Source organism: Lissotriton helveticus, chromosome 1_1 (assembly GCF_964261635.1).
Source record: "Lissotriton helveticus chromosome 1_1, aLisHel1.1, whole genome shotgun sequence".
NCBI classification, from domain to species: Eukaryota; Metazoa; Chordata; class Amphibia; order Caudata; family Salamandridae; genus Lissotriton; species Lissotriton helveticus.
Genome location: NC_136057.1, coordinates 683766058 through 683783291, shown reverse-complemented (window position 1 = coordinate 683783291; position 17234 = coordinate 683766058). Strand labels below are relative to the sequence as shown.

The 17234-nt window shown below is 42.7% G+C and overlaps 1 protein-coding gene across 3 annotated transcripts in view; it reads left to right on the top strand.

Annotated features, from left to right (window-relative positions):
* Positions 1-17234, top strand: part of PRPF18 (pre-mRNA processing factor 18) — a 297642-nt gene that overhangs the window by 83758 nt on the left and 196650 nt on the right. For all 3 annotated transcript variants that reach the window (XM_078674214.1, XM_078674213.1, XM_078674212.1), the window contains one exon: positions 14218-14322. In XM_078674214.1, coding sequence (XP_078530340.1) covers positions 14302-14322 — 21 coding nt within the window. In that variant the 5' untranslated portion in view covers positions 14218-14301. The remainder of the gene's footprint in view (positions 1-14217; positions 14323-17234) is intronic.

Genomic DNA, 17234 nt, shown 5'->3' with positions numbered 1-17234 from the left:
GCCAATGGCAATGCTGCTGCCTGCAGCCCCTTACCTACAGCCTGTTGTCTCTGGCATGAAATTAGCGGATCCTTACTTTTTGGACCCAATAATTAACGGCCCTGCGGACACTTATAATCTCGATTTGCATTATTTCTCTCAAAGTTAACATTTAGAGTTAAATAACTCTACTTATAACAAGGACATCTGTCCTGACCACATTTGTCTGTATGAGGAAGAACCACCTCTTCTACACTAAAAAGATAAACAGAACAAGTGGTACAGTGAATGATCCACTCCCTCCTGACTGGCAATTCTCTTTGTGGTTAATGCCAGTACCCACAACAACAAAAAACTAGATATTGTTTTAGACTGGAATATCTCATTTATGTTACAAATACAAGGAGTACTCCAACATTAGCCACCATCTGTTGATGCTTAGATTTGTCTGCTTCTCTAAACCGGCCACCTAGTGGAGCTGACCATAGCCTTGTTGAAGGCAAAGCTGGACTACTGAATGGTCATTACTGGCCACTCTCAAAATATTATCAAGCTCGAAGCAAGCCTCCGAATTTGAACCTCAGTTTAAAAATAATGACCACACAACTGTCTTGAAAGACCTTTTTCTTTGCAAGTGGTATGAATTGGATCTTCACAATCCTGTGTACTTTGCATAAGGTGTACTAAGGCAAAGACCCTAGAGTACTTTCCGAAACTTGTACCATATTACACAGCAGGTACAGCCCAGATTTCAAGAAACCCCAGACGAAAATACAGCATAGAAGTAGATCACAGGCGCTGTCAGTCAGATCTCTTTAAAGTCATGGCCCTGAACTGTGAAATGCCTTACTGCTGGATACAGAGCTGAACCATACCTTCAAAGATTTCAGAAGCTCTTGAACAGGGACTATTTATGAAAGCCTTCAACTTTGGTAACGCACATAATGACTGGCAGGTACTGGTCCTTGAAAAAAATACTGACCCTCCTCTTTTTTTTTTTCTAAAGTTGGAATGAACAATGACCTGAACTAAAGCGTTATCCAGCAATAGCACAGGCTCCCTGCAAGTATTCTTTCCCTGGTTGAAAATTCCCCATAAGCCCTACTTACCCTATTCAAATCACCACATACAAAAGCTACAATGTTGCCACCCACAACAAAAAGCCAACGCACCCTCCTCTCAAACCTCACATTTCACTAATCAACACCCAACCCTCAATTTCCACCTCAAGCTACAACCAGACTAATTCCTCAACCCAACCCCATTCATGTCCCCTATGCCTTTGCACCTTCTTGTACACCAGACCACCCCTCTTTTTTTTTTTTTAAACTTTATTTTTGTCATTTTGCGAAAAATAAGCAAACAATAACATCCCCCCATTTGGCATCAAAACATCACATATGCACATCGACTGACTCATTAAGGCACAGTTTGTTTGCCGAAGGCCACACTGAGATACATAGTTACCCAAGATACATTGCAAATAATCAGACAACAGCTAGCGTCCTGCGAGCACTGGGCCAGGTCCCACACCTCACCCCACCTCCACCGTGACTCCGGGGGCGTCTCCATCGTCCTCCTCAGTGCCCGAACCCATTGGTGAGAATAACTCTCCACTCGTCCCTTCTGAATCACTATGGGAGGCGTGTTCCAAGACCCCTATCGTGGCACACGTTACGCGCCAGGCCAACAGGTCCTCCTGCAGCTTCTCGTCCCTCCTACAGCTCTGCCTATGTGTCTCCTCCGCTAGGGACCACTCCCGCACGTCACTCAGCCACCTGGGAACCTCTGGGGCCCTCTGGCCCATCCAAGTAATCGCCACCTTACGCGTGGCCAGCACCAGCATCAATTGCATCAATTTATAAGACAACTTCCGTTTCTTTGGTCTAGGTACCAACGCCAACAAGCAGTGTAAAGGTGTCAAGGTAATGCGGATCCCTGTCATGACAACCATGTGTTCCACTCTCTTCCCCCAAAAAGTCTGGACCATTGGGCAACCCCAGGCCAGGTGTAGGAACCCCGCTACCTCCGTGCCACATCTGGGGCAATCATCGCTCCTACCCGGGGAGTAACGCTGCAACAAGATCGGAGTGAGATAGGTGCGGTGTAGGAAATTGAAGTGTATCAACTTAAAGTGCGCATTACAAGAAACCTTCTTTGTAAGGGCCCCTATTCGCGTTCATGGACCCTGCTCTAGCGGGGTGCCCAAATCCACTTCCCAGGCCGCCCACGCCGGGGGAACCGGCGGGGCAGAATCCCTACGCATGGCCACATACAGCAGGGAAATAAGACGACGTCCTCTGCCACAAGACAGTATGATGTCTAGGGTATGAGTCACTGAGGGAATCTCTAGATACTGCGTCCATAGTGACCGCACCACCTCTCGCAATCCCTGGTAATGCAGGTACTGTCCTCTACCCAGGCGAAAGCCTCCTCCGCCTGTTCAAATGACAAGAAGGTGTCGGCTGGATATAGATCTGCCAGGGTCTCACAGCCTCCCTCCCGCCAGGCCCGAAAGGACATCTGTTGCTCCATCGACACCACAGGCGCCAGGATCCAAAGCGGCAAGTCCCTGTGGAAGGGTGCTGCCCGGAGCACCCTCTCAACGAAGCGGTGCCAAATGTCTGCTGAATGCCGCACGATGTAGGGCAGAGTCTCGCTTGCCCCCCTACCTCTCTTCAACGCCACTTGAAGCTCCTGCACTGTCGCTCTCCCCGCCAACAGCTGCATCTCCCAGACATCCGTGTCCGCAAACCATCTGGCGGCCGTAGCAGCTGCGCAGCATAATAGTACAGGTCAAAGCGTGGGGCTTCCAGGCCACCCTCATCATAGGATCTCACCACTGTGTGGAGGGCAACCCGACTACGCCGGTTCGCCCAAAGTAGGGACGTAAGGAGCATGTTCAGTGTACGAAAGACCCTAGGGGGGAGGGGACATAACGTATTTTGCAGTATATAAAGTGTCCTCGGCAGCATCACCATCTTAGCGACAGTAAGTCGGGCCATGATAGACAGCGGGAGGGTGTTCTAAAAGGTCACAGAGCGCTGCAGGGACTGAAGCACCTTATCAATATTACAGGCCAGGGATCTCGCCTCCGTAGGCGCCACTTGAATCCCCAAGTACCGAAAACTATCCGTCTCCCAGCAAATCGTCCCTGGACACCGACCCTAACCCCAACAACGGATAAATCAAAGACTGACGTCTGTTGAGTCGCAGTCCCGACGCATCCCCAAACCGTTCCAACTGACTGAGTAACACAGGGAGCGCCTCCCTTGGGGCCTTCAGATAAAACAAGGCATCGTCTGCATACAAGGAGACAATGTTACACGTGTCACCCACTTGTATGCCCCATTGCGACATCTCCAGGTGGATCCGGACAGCCAAAGGCTCTATCGCTAGAGCAAAGAGAAGTGGTGAAAGGGGACACCCCTGTCGTGTACCCCGTCCTAACTGCCACTCCTCTGAACGCGCTGTTCCCAGTCTCACCCGAGCTCTGGGGGAGCTGTACAAAATACGGACCCAAAGGCAAAAGTTTGGGCCCAGGCCCACCACCCGGAGAACCTCCTGCAAGTAAGCTCAGTCCACGGTGTCGAACGCCTTGGCCAGGTCAACCGATACGATCACCATCTGGTCATCCAACCCCTGAACCTCATGTATGATATGGTTCAAACGCCTCGGATTCATTGTGGTGTTACGCCCTGTTATAAAGCCGCATTGGTCCGGGTGGACCAACTGCGCCGTATGCGGGGCCAACCGGGTGGCCAACATCTTAGTCAAAATGTTTACGTCAGTGTTGATCATGGTGATAGGGCGATATGTAGAAGGGTCGAGCTTGTCCCCCCCTGGTTTAAGGATCATACAAATTTCGCCACTGGACATGCTCCGTGGAAGTTTTCCGGTCTCAAAAACTTCAGCGTAGACCTGCACCAAAAGACGCACCATCATGGCTCCGAAGTCCTGGTAAAACTCCAGCGGGTATCCGTCACTACCCGGTGACTTTGCACGCGGCAGGCGGGCGAGGGCTGCCCGCACCTCGTCCGCTGTCAGTGCCGCATCCAAGTCCTTCTGAGCGGCTGCAGAGAGAGACGGGAGGGTCAGCCCCTGCAAATAGGGGGTCTAAGAGGCCTCGGAGACTTCCAGGTCCGCAGTATATACCTGCTGAAGGTGGGACCTAAGAGTCTCAAGAATCGCCCCCTTCCGAGTGGACCACAGTCCCATGTGCGTCTCGGAGAGCCACAATGCGTTCCGGGGTTTGCTCCTTACGGAGGATCCAGGCCAACAAAATAGAGAACAGAGAGGCAACAATATGGAATACAGTGCATAAATCAAGTTATTTTCCAAAACGTGTTCATATATGTTCACAAAAAGAGTAGCGGTCCTTCAAGTTGTTCTTCAAATATTTTTATTGCAGTCTTCAAACAATATCTTGACAGAAATGACAGCCAACGCGTTTCGCCCAGATTGTGCTTCCTCAGGGCAAATTTTTTTTGAAAGCCAACGGCACTTCAGTACGATGCCACACGGATGGCGGACCTGATTCTTTGGTGCCGAGTTAAAGCTGTCTATAAGTAGTGAGGTCCACACACTTTCTATTTAAATATGGATGCCAGTGTGCATTGAACAAGAACACAGTCCTGATGCAGAAATGTCTTTTTGACAGAGAACCCCCAGTCCTAAAAAGAAATCCACGATCAGGAAATAAAGAGATATAGCAGATGAGGAGTATCACCATCTCATAAGGTATTTAGAGAGCAGACTTCTAGAGCTAGTTTAAAAACTTGTGGAACAAACAGTTTTTATTTTATTAAAAAAAAAAGTTTTATTTATTTTTTTGTTTACATCTCGTACAGAGAATCAGAGAGCCCTGATGAGAATCTAGGCAATCATAACCTAAGATTCGAAACACGTCGGCATATCAGAAAGAGCATAGAGGAACAGAAAGAGATTTGTTTCCTTGTATAGATGAAACCTGTGTTTATTGAATACATGCTCTTATAGATACATAGATATTTCTTTTAATCATCTATGAAATTGATTTGTTCACTGTATGAGTTACACTTTAAGTTACAATTGATTTAATGTGTCTTGTATATAATTGTGTGTATTGTGATGTAATATGTATAGTTTATTTAATGTAGTTGAATGTAAATAGATTTGTTTAAAGTGTCTTTGTAGTATATGTAAATGTTGCACCATCTTTTCCTTTTCACACAAAAAAATGGTTTGGTGATAAAACAAACATAAGAATTAAAAAAATTGTATAAATAAATAAGTGGTACAAACATAAAGAAATGTGTTTGGCTAATGAGCATAAATCATAAGAGCTCTTAAATAGTAGATATCCAGGCAAAATCTGTTATTTGCATTAATAGGGCCCTGCCTGTTTCTCGTCCCCCTGGGCCACACTCCTCCTTTTACATAGACTGCTTTGTAATTTAGAATTTGCTGCACGCCGAGGCCACTGCTGGTCAGTTTGTTGTCCTCTCTCCATCGCTTTGTATTCCCTTCCCAAGCCTTATTTTCTTTCAGTGCTCGCAAACTCTCTCCAGTTTTTTTCGTGCTCTCATCATCCCTTTTATTATTTCCTTCCCTCCTCTTTCCTTCCTCCTCCCCAACACCTCCTGCACTTTCTTCTGAAATGATTCACAACACAAAAACGGCTCGATCACGCCAGACTCGGAACAGCGCCTAGAAGCCCAGTCACTTGTCAAGACTGCGATATGCAAAAACAATGTCAAATATAAACTTTCACCATGTTAACGAGACCAAGCGTGAGTCTAATCGTGAACTGTAGGGAGAGTGTATATTTTCGATTCCTTTTATTTCTAAACACCACAATCGATAAATAAATGATCGTGGTTTCAGAAATGAATTTAATTTACATTTTGTTCTTGCCCAGCACATTTGTACAACCTCCAGATTATTTGAAAGTGTTTAGGAGAGGGCAGAGAGAGGTGGGCCTGGCTGTTCAGAGAGGCCTCTTTGAGCCTCGAGCCTTTACTCTGTATTTCAATTATTTTGAGATGAAAGTTGGTCGGCCTCTTTCATCAGATGCTGGACGCTTCCTATTTTCTTGGGGTGACTTCTGCTGCTGTGGTCAGCGCGCGCCAGCTTTGTGAAGGTGTGCTCTGTGCCAATCAACCCCTCTCACACGCCCTAGCCACAGCTCCTCAACCAGGAATTTCACCCAAAGCAGCGCCTTTACCACAAATTTAATTGTGTACGTTCTGTTAAAGGAAACTTCAGTTTATAGAATACCTTCTGAAATGTCAGAAAATGTATGGTTTGGGCAATAGCTTGGTGTCTCTTATTAAACAATCTAAAAATCCTACATGGATATGTTTATGCATGACTTTATTGAAAGTAAACTGCTTGCTATATCAGGTAATTTCTTCACGCACAAATCAGCGTGTAATGCAGTTGAACCACAATGTAGTGCCAACTTTGTACTATACTATTCTGCACACAAGCATGCATGTCAATAGTACTTTAGCACAACAAATATTAGTGCTTTATGACCAAACGTTTTTCTTTTTAACAAAAGGCGATACTGCTCCTTTGTTGAACTCGCCCCTGATTACACTCACACACAATACTAGTGAATGACCGAAGAACGCGCAGTTTTCGTAAGTAATAACACAAAAAGATCCTGTAATGAGAACATCCATTCATCTGACCGTACTTCAGATACAACTCTTTAATGCACATGATGTTAGCCGAATGTTTCAGCATTTTATATTGGCACATGTGAGAACGCTCATCATGTATCACTTCATGTCACATTATTTTCTCCAAATGCCACCTCGCACTTGTCAAAATTCTTAAATCGTACCTATCAGTATTTGTGGTAAAAATTAACACAGAAATCTGCCCACTTATTGACATTTGTATGGTGTATTTAGCTTTCTTATGTTAAATTGTAGTGTGCTAATGATAGACAGTATGCATGTATGCTAAGGGACTTTTTACGGCTATTGTGTAGCAAGTAGTCTGTTTTTTGCCCTCGTTAACACCAGAGGCAGTTGGTTACGTGTTTTGTTCCCTGTAGCCGAGTGACACTCGCCTCTACTGTACCAGTGATCTTGGCACTTTCATGTTTTTCAATTCAGCAACTAACTGTTTTCTTAGAAAACTGCATTTTTTGTCTTCATACATAAATTGTACCAATCAGTTGTGCTTCTTAATTTTTTATTGATTGACCTGCTTCGCTGTGAGATGTATTCCAACACCCACTCCACCACCAGTGGATTGTGTACAGTGATCTTCTTAGCCGAATTGTAGTTTCTGTTTACCACTTAATGTACTTCATGCTTGGTCTGCTATGTTTGGACAGCATAAGGTTTCTTTCTGAATTTGCTGAACGCTACATTTCCCGCAGCCTACTAATGACCTGTGCATGTTTTTGTTCCTGCATATTCGTTATTATTTATCCCATAATTTATCATTTAAAATTATTATTTTTTTTGTAGCTCTTGGTCTCAAATTAATATAAGATGCTAGTTGCAAAACAACAGGTTAAATCTGTGTTTTCCCTACTTTAGACATGCCAAGAGGAGTTTGTTTCTTACAAAGTAAGCGGCCTTGTGACTCCTTCAATTTTCAATGTATGCCCTGTCAAAGGGTAGATTCCTTTTTAGGCCGAGCCTGGGCTGCACATGCGCTGCTCTGCCAGGCATGGTGTATTTGAGTACGGACTTTAAGCTCTGCCCACTCTCATGCTTATTTTTCATTGTCTTATGTCATTTTCCTTTGAAAATGATGGCTTCTGATTCCTTAATAGGCTTGTTAGTCTCTCATTAGTACCGCATTGTCTTCATAATAGCCTCTCATGAGGACTGGACCTTTTACTTCGGTTGTTACACTGTACGTCTTATTTAGTTTGTAAGCACTATTTTCTTTAATGCGTTTCTCCTACTGCAGGCACGTAATACTTTCCTGCAACTTTCAGCGCGCCATGCGTGCTTTCACTTTACAAGCAGCCCCTGACAATGGCAGCCAAAGCATTCCATTTACAAGAGTTTGAGCTATTGGCATTGTAAATGACAATGCCTTTTATTTATGTGTTAATTATCAAAACAGATCATTAAAAAGCATTGTAATTTACAATTCAATAGCTTAAACTCTCACAAATGCGAGACCTATTGCATTGCAAATGCTTGTTTATTCTTGTGCACTATGCGTTCTAGCACCTAAAGAAGTGGCCCAAAATTTTGTTTTTCAGAACGCCATAATGTGCCCAGAACTATTGTGCATTAAGGTGCGCGATGTAATTCACATGTCTCTAGAGCTTCTCTTTTTGTAAACTTTTAATTGTATTTGAGACTGCAGCCATTAGGCCAAACTAAAAATCATATTTTAAGTTTGTCACTAAGATACAGTAATATTGTCATTGTTAGAGAAACTAATGTTCACCTTTTTAATTTTAATGCACAATATATTTAACCATTTAGACATTGAAATCTTAATGCACACTTTGCACAGGGTAATTTTCTTCATTGCTAAATATTATTGAACTTTCACAATAGTGTTATTAGACATTATAAAGAGCATCATAATGCAAAAACGATTTTAGTGCAATGACTTTTAATAATGTTATATGTAGTCATTTTTTGAATTATGATTACTAACCCTTTTGTTGTTTCTACATATCAAAAACAAGCCTCATTCCTTTTCCTTTTGTCTTTAAATGCTTTTATTTATTACACATACAAAACTTCTTTTGAAACTAAGCACAGAAGTTTTACTGAAACATAGAAAGTTTGTTCCACCCTTTAGAAAGTAGTAATTATTTACCATCAGATCCACAGATGTGCTTCTTAGGAAAGTAACAAGAAAGTCCTTACTTTTATTTTTTCTCTTTTATCCACAATGAAGCTGTATTTCTAACTTTCAAAATTAGTAGTCTTTAATGCACGTGCTTTTGTGCCATTTTGTACTACCTTAAAACCTAGTTGCCACAGAGTTTATTTGTAGCTTGTGCCTGGGTAAAGCCGGTCTTATTTATTTAGCTGTATTTTACGACCGGCAGTTGTTAGCTTCTACACTTTTTCGGGAGAGAAGGCCTTGTGCTCTAGGACTGATAAATCTTGTCTGACATTTAATGGCACAGGGCCCCTTAAAATGCTATCTGTTTCCAATGTGACAGCAATGTGCTATGCTCTAATGTCCTCACAGAAACCCCAAAAAGTTGATAAACCATTCATTACCTCCCTCTGCTCTGACGGACCGCGTCCTTCAGACAGACAGGTTGAACAGCTGATAAAAGCTCTCTTTCTGGTGCTAGGAACGAGGCTCCGTTCATTCTATTAAAAACCAGGCATTACAAGCCAGTCAAAATTGATCATTTCCATTGTGGTAAAAGGAGGATGCTTTTATTTTAGCAGCAACCAATTACTCGTATAATGTGAATGCATTTTAATATTTAATATGATGTATCTAAGGATTGTGCTGTAAAATTTTGCACAGCTGATAGGCAGTACTAACAAAATGTTAGGCATCTATTTTTAATTTTTGTTAAGTCCTAGTTGTATTAAACACACACGTTTTTCTCTGTGAGGCCTACTTTTACCTATTGAGTGCCTTTTTCTAGGTATAGTTAGGTATATTATAGTTAGATATAGTATAGTTAGTTAGCTCTTGCTATACCCAAAGGTCTCAAAGTGCTTTATTTGTTGTGAGATAACATTTACAAGTGGTATCTCTTTTTATATGGAATGCTAGGCAATTCTGCCTCTAGTTTTAATTCTAATTCTAATTTTTTACCATTGTGGCAATATAATAATTGAATGATCACACATCTATACTTTGTTACTGCTTTTACTTTCCATAGTAGCGTGCAGCTACTTAACATATTTTATATAATTCATTCTTTGAAATTTAAAGTATAATTCTTCCAATGACATCTGCAGAACACAATGACGACAACAAACCAAATAGAGCTCATTCCAGACATTTTCAAGAAAGGGCCACACTCTCCTTACACACAACACAGCTTGCTGAGGCAAGCTATCCTTAGACAAAGAGCACAGTCACTACTCACTCAAACAAGTACTTCACAAGCATTACCACCGGTGTCAGTCCACAAACCTCAGACACTCAAATACACAATCAACCCACAAATCAACACAAGAACAAAAACAAGTCTGCCCTCAGACTGTACTCAAAGCAAACCAATTGTAAATACACAATCAAACACATCTTGACGACTATTTCTCTGAAACAGACACTGCTCAACATACTTAATCTTCTTAAAATCAAATCAGCCATTTACTGGCCATTGTAGATCAGGATCCTTTTTGTATATTTGTTCCATAGTGTACTATACATTATGGAAGAAATACCATATTTAAAATACATAAACCTATTAAGTGTCCCCTCTAGGGGAGCCGGCTGACTATCCATATTGGTACCTCCAAGACAGCAACACTTTCTACAAAGTGTGCTAGGAGCAGGCATGCCAAAAATATCACAATAAAATATAATATTCTAATCAAATAGTATTTATCCCAAGTATAAAAAGTTTAAACAAAAATCTCCTCATTACCACCCCATTGTTTATTGCCACAAACGAACAAAACCAGAATCTTGGCCAAGCAAATCCAAAACCAAATAAGACAGGCTCTAGCCCCAGACCTTTTCCAAAATACGCCGAATTACCAGTTGGTCTGGCAGAGTGTTTGCAAACACTCTGTGTCTGCACCAAATCATAAGGCATGCCTATTACAGTGGTCTGCAGACACAACCAAAACAAGACAGGGTAAAACCCCCAAGCCTTTGCAAGAAGAGAACGAATTACCAAGTGGCCTGGCGGAACACTTGAGCGCTCCGTGTCTCTAAGTACCAATTTTACTAAATGACAAAAGTCGCCAGCCTCCATCTACCAAGCTCTGGGTTGACCTAATGGTCACTGCAACACTAACGCCAAAAGAGATCTCAGTCGAGACGGGCACCACCTGGAGGATCAGATCGCAACCGCAGAAGTCACTTCGGTCTGCAAAGCAGAGTCTCCTCATGCAGGGTACCTCCTCAGCAATATTCCATTCCTCCGCCAAGACCGCTCCTTTGGATGGCCGCGTCTCCGATGAGCCCCACAAGTCGGGCGCCAATTTTGGGAAATGAGCCATTTTAGGGGCCCACGGTGCAAGGGTTCACCCTTATCTGTCCACTGGTCCTTAAACCAACATAATAGAGATTGGTAGTGAAGCTGGAATATCAAATAACACGTTTATTAATCACTCATGAGTGGGACTACATCAATACAACACCCTCGGGCACTGTATGAGGTAGTACAAGGAATACAGAACCCAAGGGTCTTATATACCCAGTTTGTTGCTCAGTAAGCATGGAGACTCAAATAGAAGGTACAGGCATATACAGGAATAGCCATTGACTAACATGGACAGATAGAAACCACTTTGTCAGCATAGGGGAGACAGAACTGCTTACATCAGTTGGAACAGCCTGACAGTTACATTCTAAGACTGGTGCATTCTAGCAGCTACGGGACTTTCTGAGCTCACACAGTGCTCTGGCTCAGTACGGAAGGGGTTAACTACAGTTGATGACTCAAGCAGAATAGAGAGGCAGGCAACAGTGAAGACGGCAGAATCCCATGGCTAACAAAATGGGTGCCACAACTAAAATGGCTTCAGCTTATGGTAACAGCAATTTCTGCGATTTCCACAGGATGATAGTAAGAATGTCCACCCCAGCAGATCTCGCTGCCGCTTCTCCCTCTGACTGACGCCCACCCAGGACTATAAACTAAAGTCTCAGACTGCACAACCCTGTGCAGTAACCAGCCCACTGGACTATGATCCTAAGAAATACAATAAAGTGCCCTGCAGAGCTGTTCATACCTGGCAGCATACTGAAAAATATAAACTGTTAATCTTTTTCATCCATCACACTGCGTACTATAAGACGGTTATTGCACCTCAGCGGTCATCAGGCACAACGTGGAAACACTTCGCACATAGGATCAAAACAAAGACCACACCTTTCCATCCACACACCTTAGACACTAGCACTTCACCACCCGATATCCAGGTATAAGAACGAGAGGTTTTACAATACAGTTTTACAGTTGAAAAGGAGAATTACACGCCTAGCCATTATACAACCAGTCAGATGCACAGTGGAATGCTGTTGCATCAAGATGTAATCAGACGCAGTGATCAAAGAAGACTACAAGGAGAACTAACGTTGCAATTGGACTGGACACTAGCTGTCTGTGATGTACAGTCTTTTTACCTGCTCTACTTAATACTCACTGTGCACACACCAGTGCCATAATTGTCAGCATTAGAACAGTAGCAGAGAACAAGACCTACAGATTTTAATCAACATACATTTGTTTTTTACCAATGTATGTTGTCTCGCTTTACTCTAGCACGCTGAAGTGGCTGGACAGTAACAAATTATCACCAGGCCATAATTAATATTTGTTCTATTCCTCATCTGGGTGAGTGCCATTAAAAAAAGATATGGTTGTAACCTACTCTTATGTCATGATACAGTTTAACAGAGCTGCATGTAGTCTTGTATTTGCTTCAGAACACTGAACTTTGGATCTGGAAAGTAACAAGAGGGCTATTCGGGAGTCAGTCCAGGTAGAAACAAGCATTTGCAATGCAATAGGTCTCACATTTACGCGACTTTAAGCTATTGGCATTCAACATGACAATGCCTTTTATTTATGTTTTAAAAACAAAAACAAAAATAAAAGTCATTGTTATTTGCAATGTCAAGAGCTCATACTTGCGTAAATGCTAGACCTTTCGCATTGCAAATGCTTGTTAGATTAGTGAGTAGAGATGCTCCGTTTCGGTCAGTGCGGCAAGTTAATAAAAAAAAACAAGTGCAGCCCCTAAAGTGAAAGCGGACTGCTCTACAAATAAAATAAAAAAATAGTGCTTAGCGACTTATGAAGGAGACCGTGTAACGACACAAGTAAAAGATCCAGCCCTCATGGGAGATTACAAATGGCGACAGGGCGGTAACAAGTAGGGACTAACAAGCCTCATTATCAATCAGAAGCCAGCATTTACCAAGGGCAATGACGCCAGCGAATCAAAAATATTGGTGGAGAAAAGGCGAGGCTTCCACAGCATACTCGACTACTGCATGCCTCGCAGCGCAAGCAGCGCATGTGCGCTGTCGCTAGGCTCGACCTAAAATGAGCCAAACTGATTAATCCAGGTGCCCCTTTTATGTTTCACACTTTCCTCTGCTTAAGTATTGCTGCAGGAGATTCCGTGTTAATTGACCTTGCTTCTCGCTACATGTGGCCTTGCTTCTCGCTACCTTGCATCTGTTGTACATATCCATGCAGGGAGTATATCAAACATACAGGCTGTACAGTGCTTGCTTAAAAAATAGTGTACATTACATTTTTCAGAGCAAACGATGCAAAAGTAGGAAAGTACAAAAACGCGCATGACTCACTGAATGAAAAATCGGAAAAGTGAAAGTGTGCATGGCACACTGAATGTAAGTAAAGCACTTCCTATCTACAGTAGAGCAAACCCATTAGAGTAAATAGTGCATACAGACTAAATAAGACGTACAGTCTAACATCGGAAGTAAGAGGGCCAGTCGCCATGGGAGGTTTCAAATGAAGCCAAGGCGGTAGGAAGGAGGGACTAACAAGGCAATGAATGAATCAGAAGCCAGCATTTAAGAAATACAAGGACAAACACCAATTAAACATATGGGCGGGGTAGTGGGCGGAGCTTCAAATGCCTAACTCAATACTTCATGCCTCGCAGCGCATGCACGCTGCCCAGGCTCAACCTAAAAAGGAGCTCCAAAATGATTACCTTTATTTTAGTTCCCAAGACAGTTGAGTTAAATGGAGTCAGCTGGGATGAAATATTATACCGGTCCCAGTTTTAAAAAAGAAATAAAAATAACACTGCATGGTAGGTCTTTTTCAATGCCAAAGGGACCTTGGTTGAGATATAGATGATGTTCATATGGTTGCAGAACATTTTGGATTCCTGATATGCACTTAATTATTAAATGAAAATGTTCAGGCTTTTTTTTTGGGCATTCATAAAATGAGTGAAAATATATTGAGTGTAAATGTCATGTGAGTGAAATCAATACTTTTTGCCCTCAGTATCATGGAAGCAAACTCCTAAAACTGCTTGAGTAAGTTGTTTTTTCATCTGCCTCTGAAGCTATTCTGTTTTTATCTGTGACTGTGCTGTTATAAAAATGTGTTGTTTTATATAGATAGAAAATGATGACGAGGAAGAGCAGCCATCGTCCTCCAGTAATCCTGTATTAGAGCTCGAGCTGGCAGAGGAGAAGTTACCGATGACTCTTTCTAGGCAAGAGGTAAGAATGTACATAGAAATGGAACCCATATGTCTATATTTCTATTCATCCATGCGTTGTATATGGCTGCCTTGTATCCTGACTGTTGTTTTTGTAGAGAGAGCTTATTAATTTAGGACACTTTCACTTCCATTATAACCTACTTCCTGGGGTTTGCGGGAATGTCTGTCTTTTCGGAGGAGATACGTTAAGAAAGAATAGTTTATATATAATTTACATATATGCAAATGAATGATGATGACAATAAATATAAGATATAGGTTCCTTCATTTCTTATAGAAAAACCCTTCCCCCAACATCCTTATTATATTCAAGTTGTGATGTTTGTAGTCGCCTGTAATAATAGAGGTAGATGCTCTACTGTAGTAACTTATTATAGTTGTAGTGTGATGTCATTAATGCTAACTATTTGAACAACTACCAGTCTGGCTCCGGATCAACTGCAGCTCGGAGATTGCTACTTTACACATTTTAAACTATGGTAGCTGATACCCTCTTGCCCACACATGAAGATGATCTCTGCCACCTGATATGTATGGACACATTCAACTATCCTACCATCCTATGCACCCTAGAGTCGCCAATGAGTCTCCCGCATTGTGCTTTGGTTCTCTTTCTGTCCTTCCAACTTACACCAATTTCTTCACATGGGCCCCTCAGGTCTCGAAAGATCCAGGTTCCGCAATCTCATCTATCATCTTCAACCTATATATGGGTCTGCTTGGTGCTTCCAGATCTGAACATTTGGATTCACCAATTTTCCCATAATCCACAACTCTATTGAAAGTCTCCTCTGCTTCAGACATTCAATGCCTCAGACACTGCCTGCACATAATTCACACCTCGTTGTCCAGTGCCTACATTAAGCTCAACCTAATCAAGATAGAATTCCAGTTATGTGCCAATAACCACAAACAACCTGACTGAATGACATGAACATTGACTGCTTCAAACCCTGACTTTCACCAAATGCCAGGTCACTTGGATTCACTTTGTATACCAAACTTACCCTCCAAGAACACGTTTTTTTTTTTTTTAAACCTAGATGGCCTGATAAATGCTGTCTCTTCTAAAGAAAGTGAAACCGTTTATTCCAGAAAGTGACTTCAGAACTACTGTCTAACCCTTGTACTCACACATCTGCGTGGTGTTGATGACCTGCTCCATGGCTGGGATCCCTTAAATGCAGCATATATGCCACAGTCTGTCTCATCTAGGGCCTGAACAAATTTGATCACACCACACCCATCCTGCTAAAACTCCATTAGTTCTCCTTTCCGGCCCTCACCATCCTCAAAACCAGCTGCATTATTTAAAGAACCATCACAACCAGCACCCATGCTTATTTTGCATTCAAGCTCAACATCTCTGGTTGTTTTCAGCACATCTGCATCCAGGTCACTAGCAGACTACAGACTAAGAAATGTAATGATTTTATTTATTTTTTAAACAAGGCACAAGTCATTTCTATCTATGCATCCACGATCTGGAACAACTTTCACGTATCCATCAGGACAGCCACAAAGCTGCTCTAATTTGTGAACGAGTTGAAGCTGCACCTCTTTGTAGAATACTATATAACAGTGCATTAACCTTCAACAAACCAGCTACATCTCCTGTTACTCCTTGAATTTATGTTTGTCTTTGACCTTGAATGGTGCTCTGCTGCTTTTTTTTTTTTTAACTTATTATTATTATAACACGAGGAATTATATACATAGATATGTCGGGTGTCAATAAACGAATTTCAGCACAGTCGTGGACGGGCAAATTAAGGTATGAAATAATGTACAATCATAAGCAACAGAAAATCAAATGCAGCGTGAACCAAAGCAGGCAATTGGACAGCACTGACAACTATCACCCATCAACAACACCCGCCCACCAGAAGTACAGGATATACGGAGCAAACATGGGACACCCGAATACACTTTAGGGAAGAATCAGGAGAAAACGCACACAGCTCTTGTGAAGAAGGAAAAGGGGAAATAAAACGGTCATAGAAAATAACCAAGGGAAAATAAAAATAAACCCCCCCCCACCCTACACCCCTGCCGATGGCTACGACCTAACCCCACTAGCAGCGTGCCTGTCGCTCCCTAAACTACACCCCAAGGAAGGGAAAAAAGATGGAGGAGGAGAATGTAACAAATCAATACGAGCTCCCTGACTCCCATCCCCCGGCAAAGAGCAAACACCCCGTACCGGAACGTTAAGCAAATTATAGCAAATCAAGAAACATTTCGTAGGGGAGTAACAATCAGAAAAAGGAACATCCCGCCCGATTCCCGGCACCACAGAAGCATCAAGCCCATCCCGCAGACAGCAGAGAAGGAAAGCAAACACTCAGAACCACGTCTGGCTCTCGCCCCCATAGATATAACCCAACAAAGACAAAAGAAACATTGCTTCAATGTCCAATCCAGTGCAGCTCAAACCCTCACATTCCATCACGAAGACCCCTTCAAATACTAATGAGTTGTCGCGAGTTTCACACGGTTCAATCCTGGGAATAATAAACAATTAACATACAGTAATGCAAGTCATACAGTGCCACATGACGCTAGACGTGATACCAGTAGAAGCGTGTCCCAAATTGTCACCGGCCAAACAAACACCAGAAGGCACCAAAGCACCCTCAGCCCTGGCCCGCACGATCAATTGAAGATAGAGTTCAGCTGGCCATCCGCCATTTTGGGCATTTCGGGAGACCAGGGCGACCAGGATAATCCGTTGGGCTGCCTACGACAGTCGGTCGGGAACAAGAATGTGAAGTCAAAGTCAGTGTGAAAAAGCACCTTGCACGACTGTAAGTCCCCAGTGCGTGATATCTGGCTCAATAGTACCAAGTCCGGGAGAAGAGGGAGAGGCATCCCATCAATCCACAGTTGAAATGGCGGAAGCAGCATCCG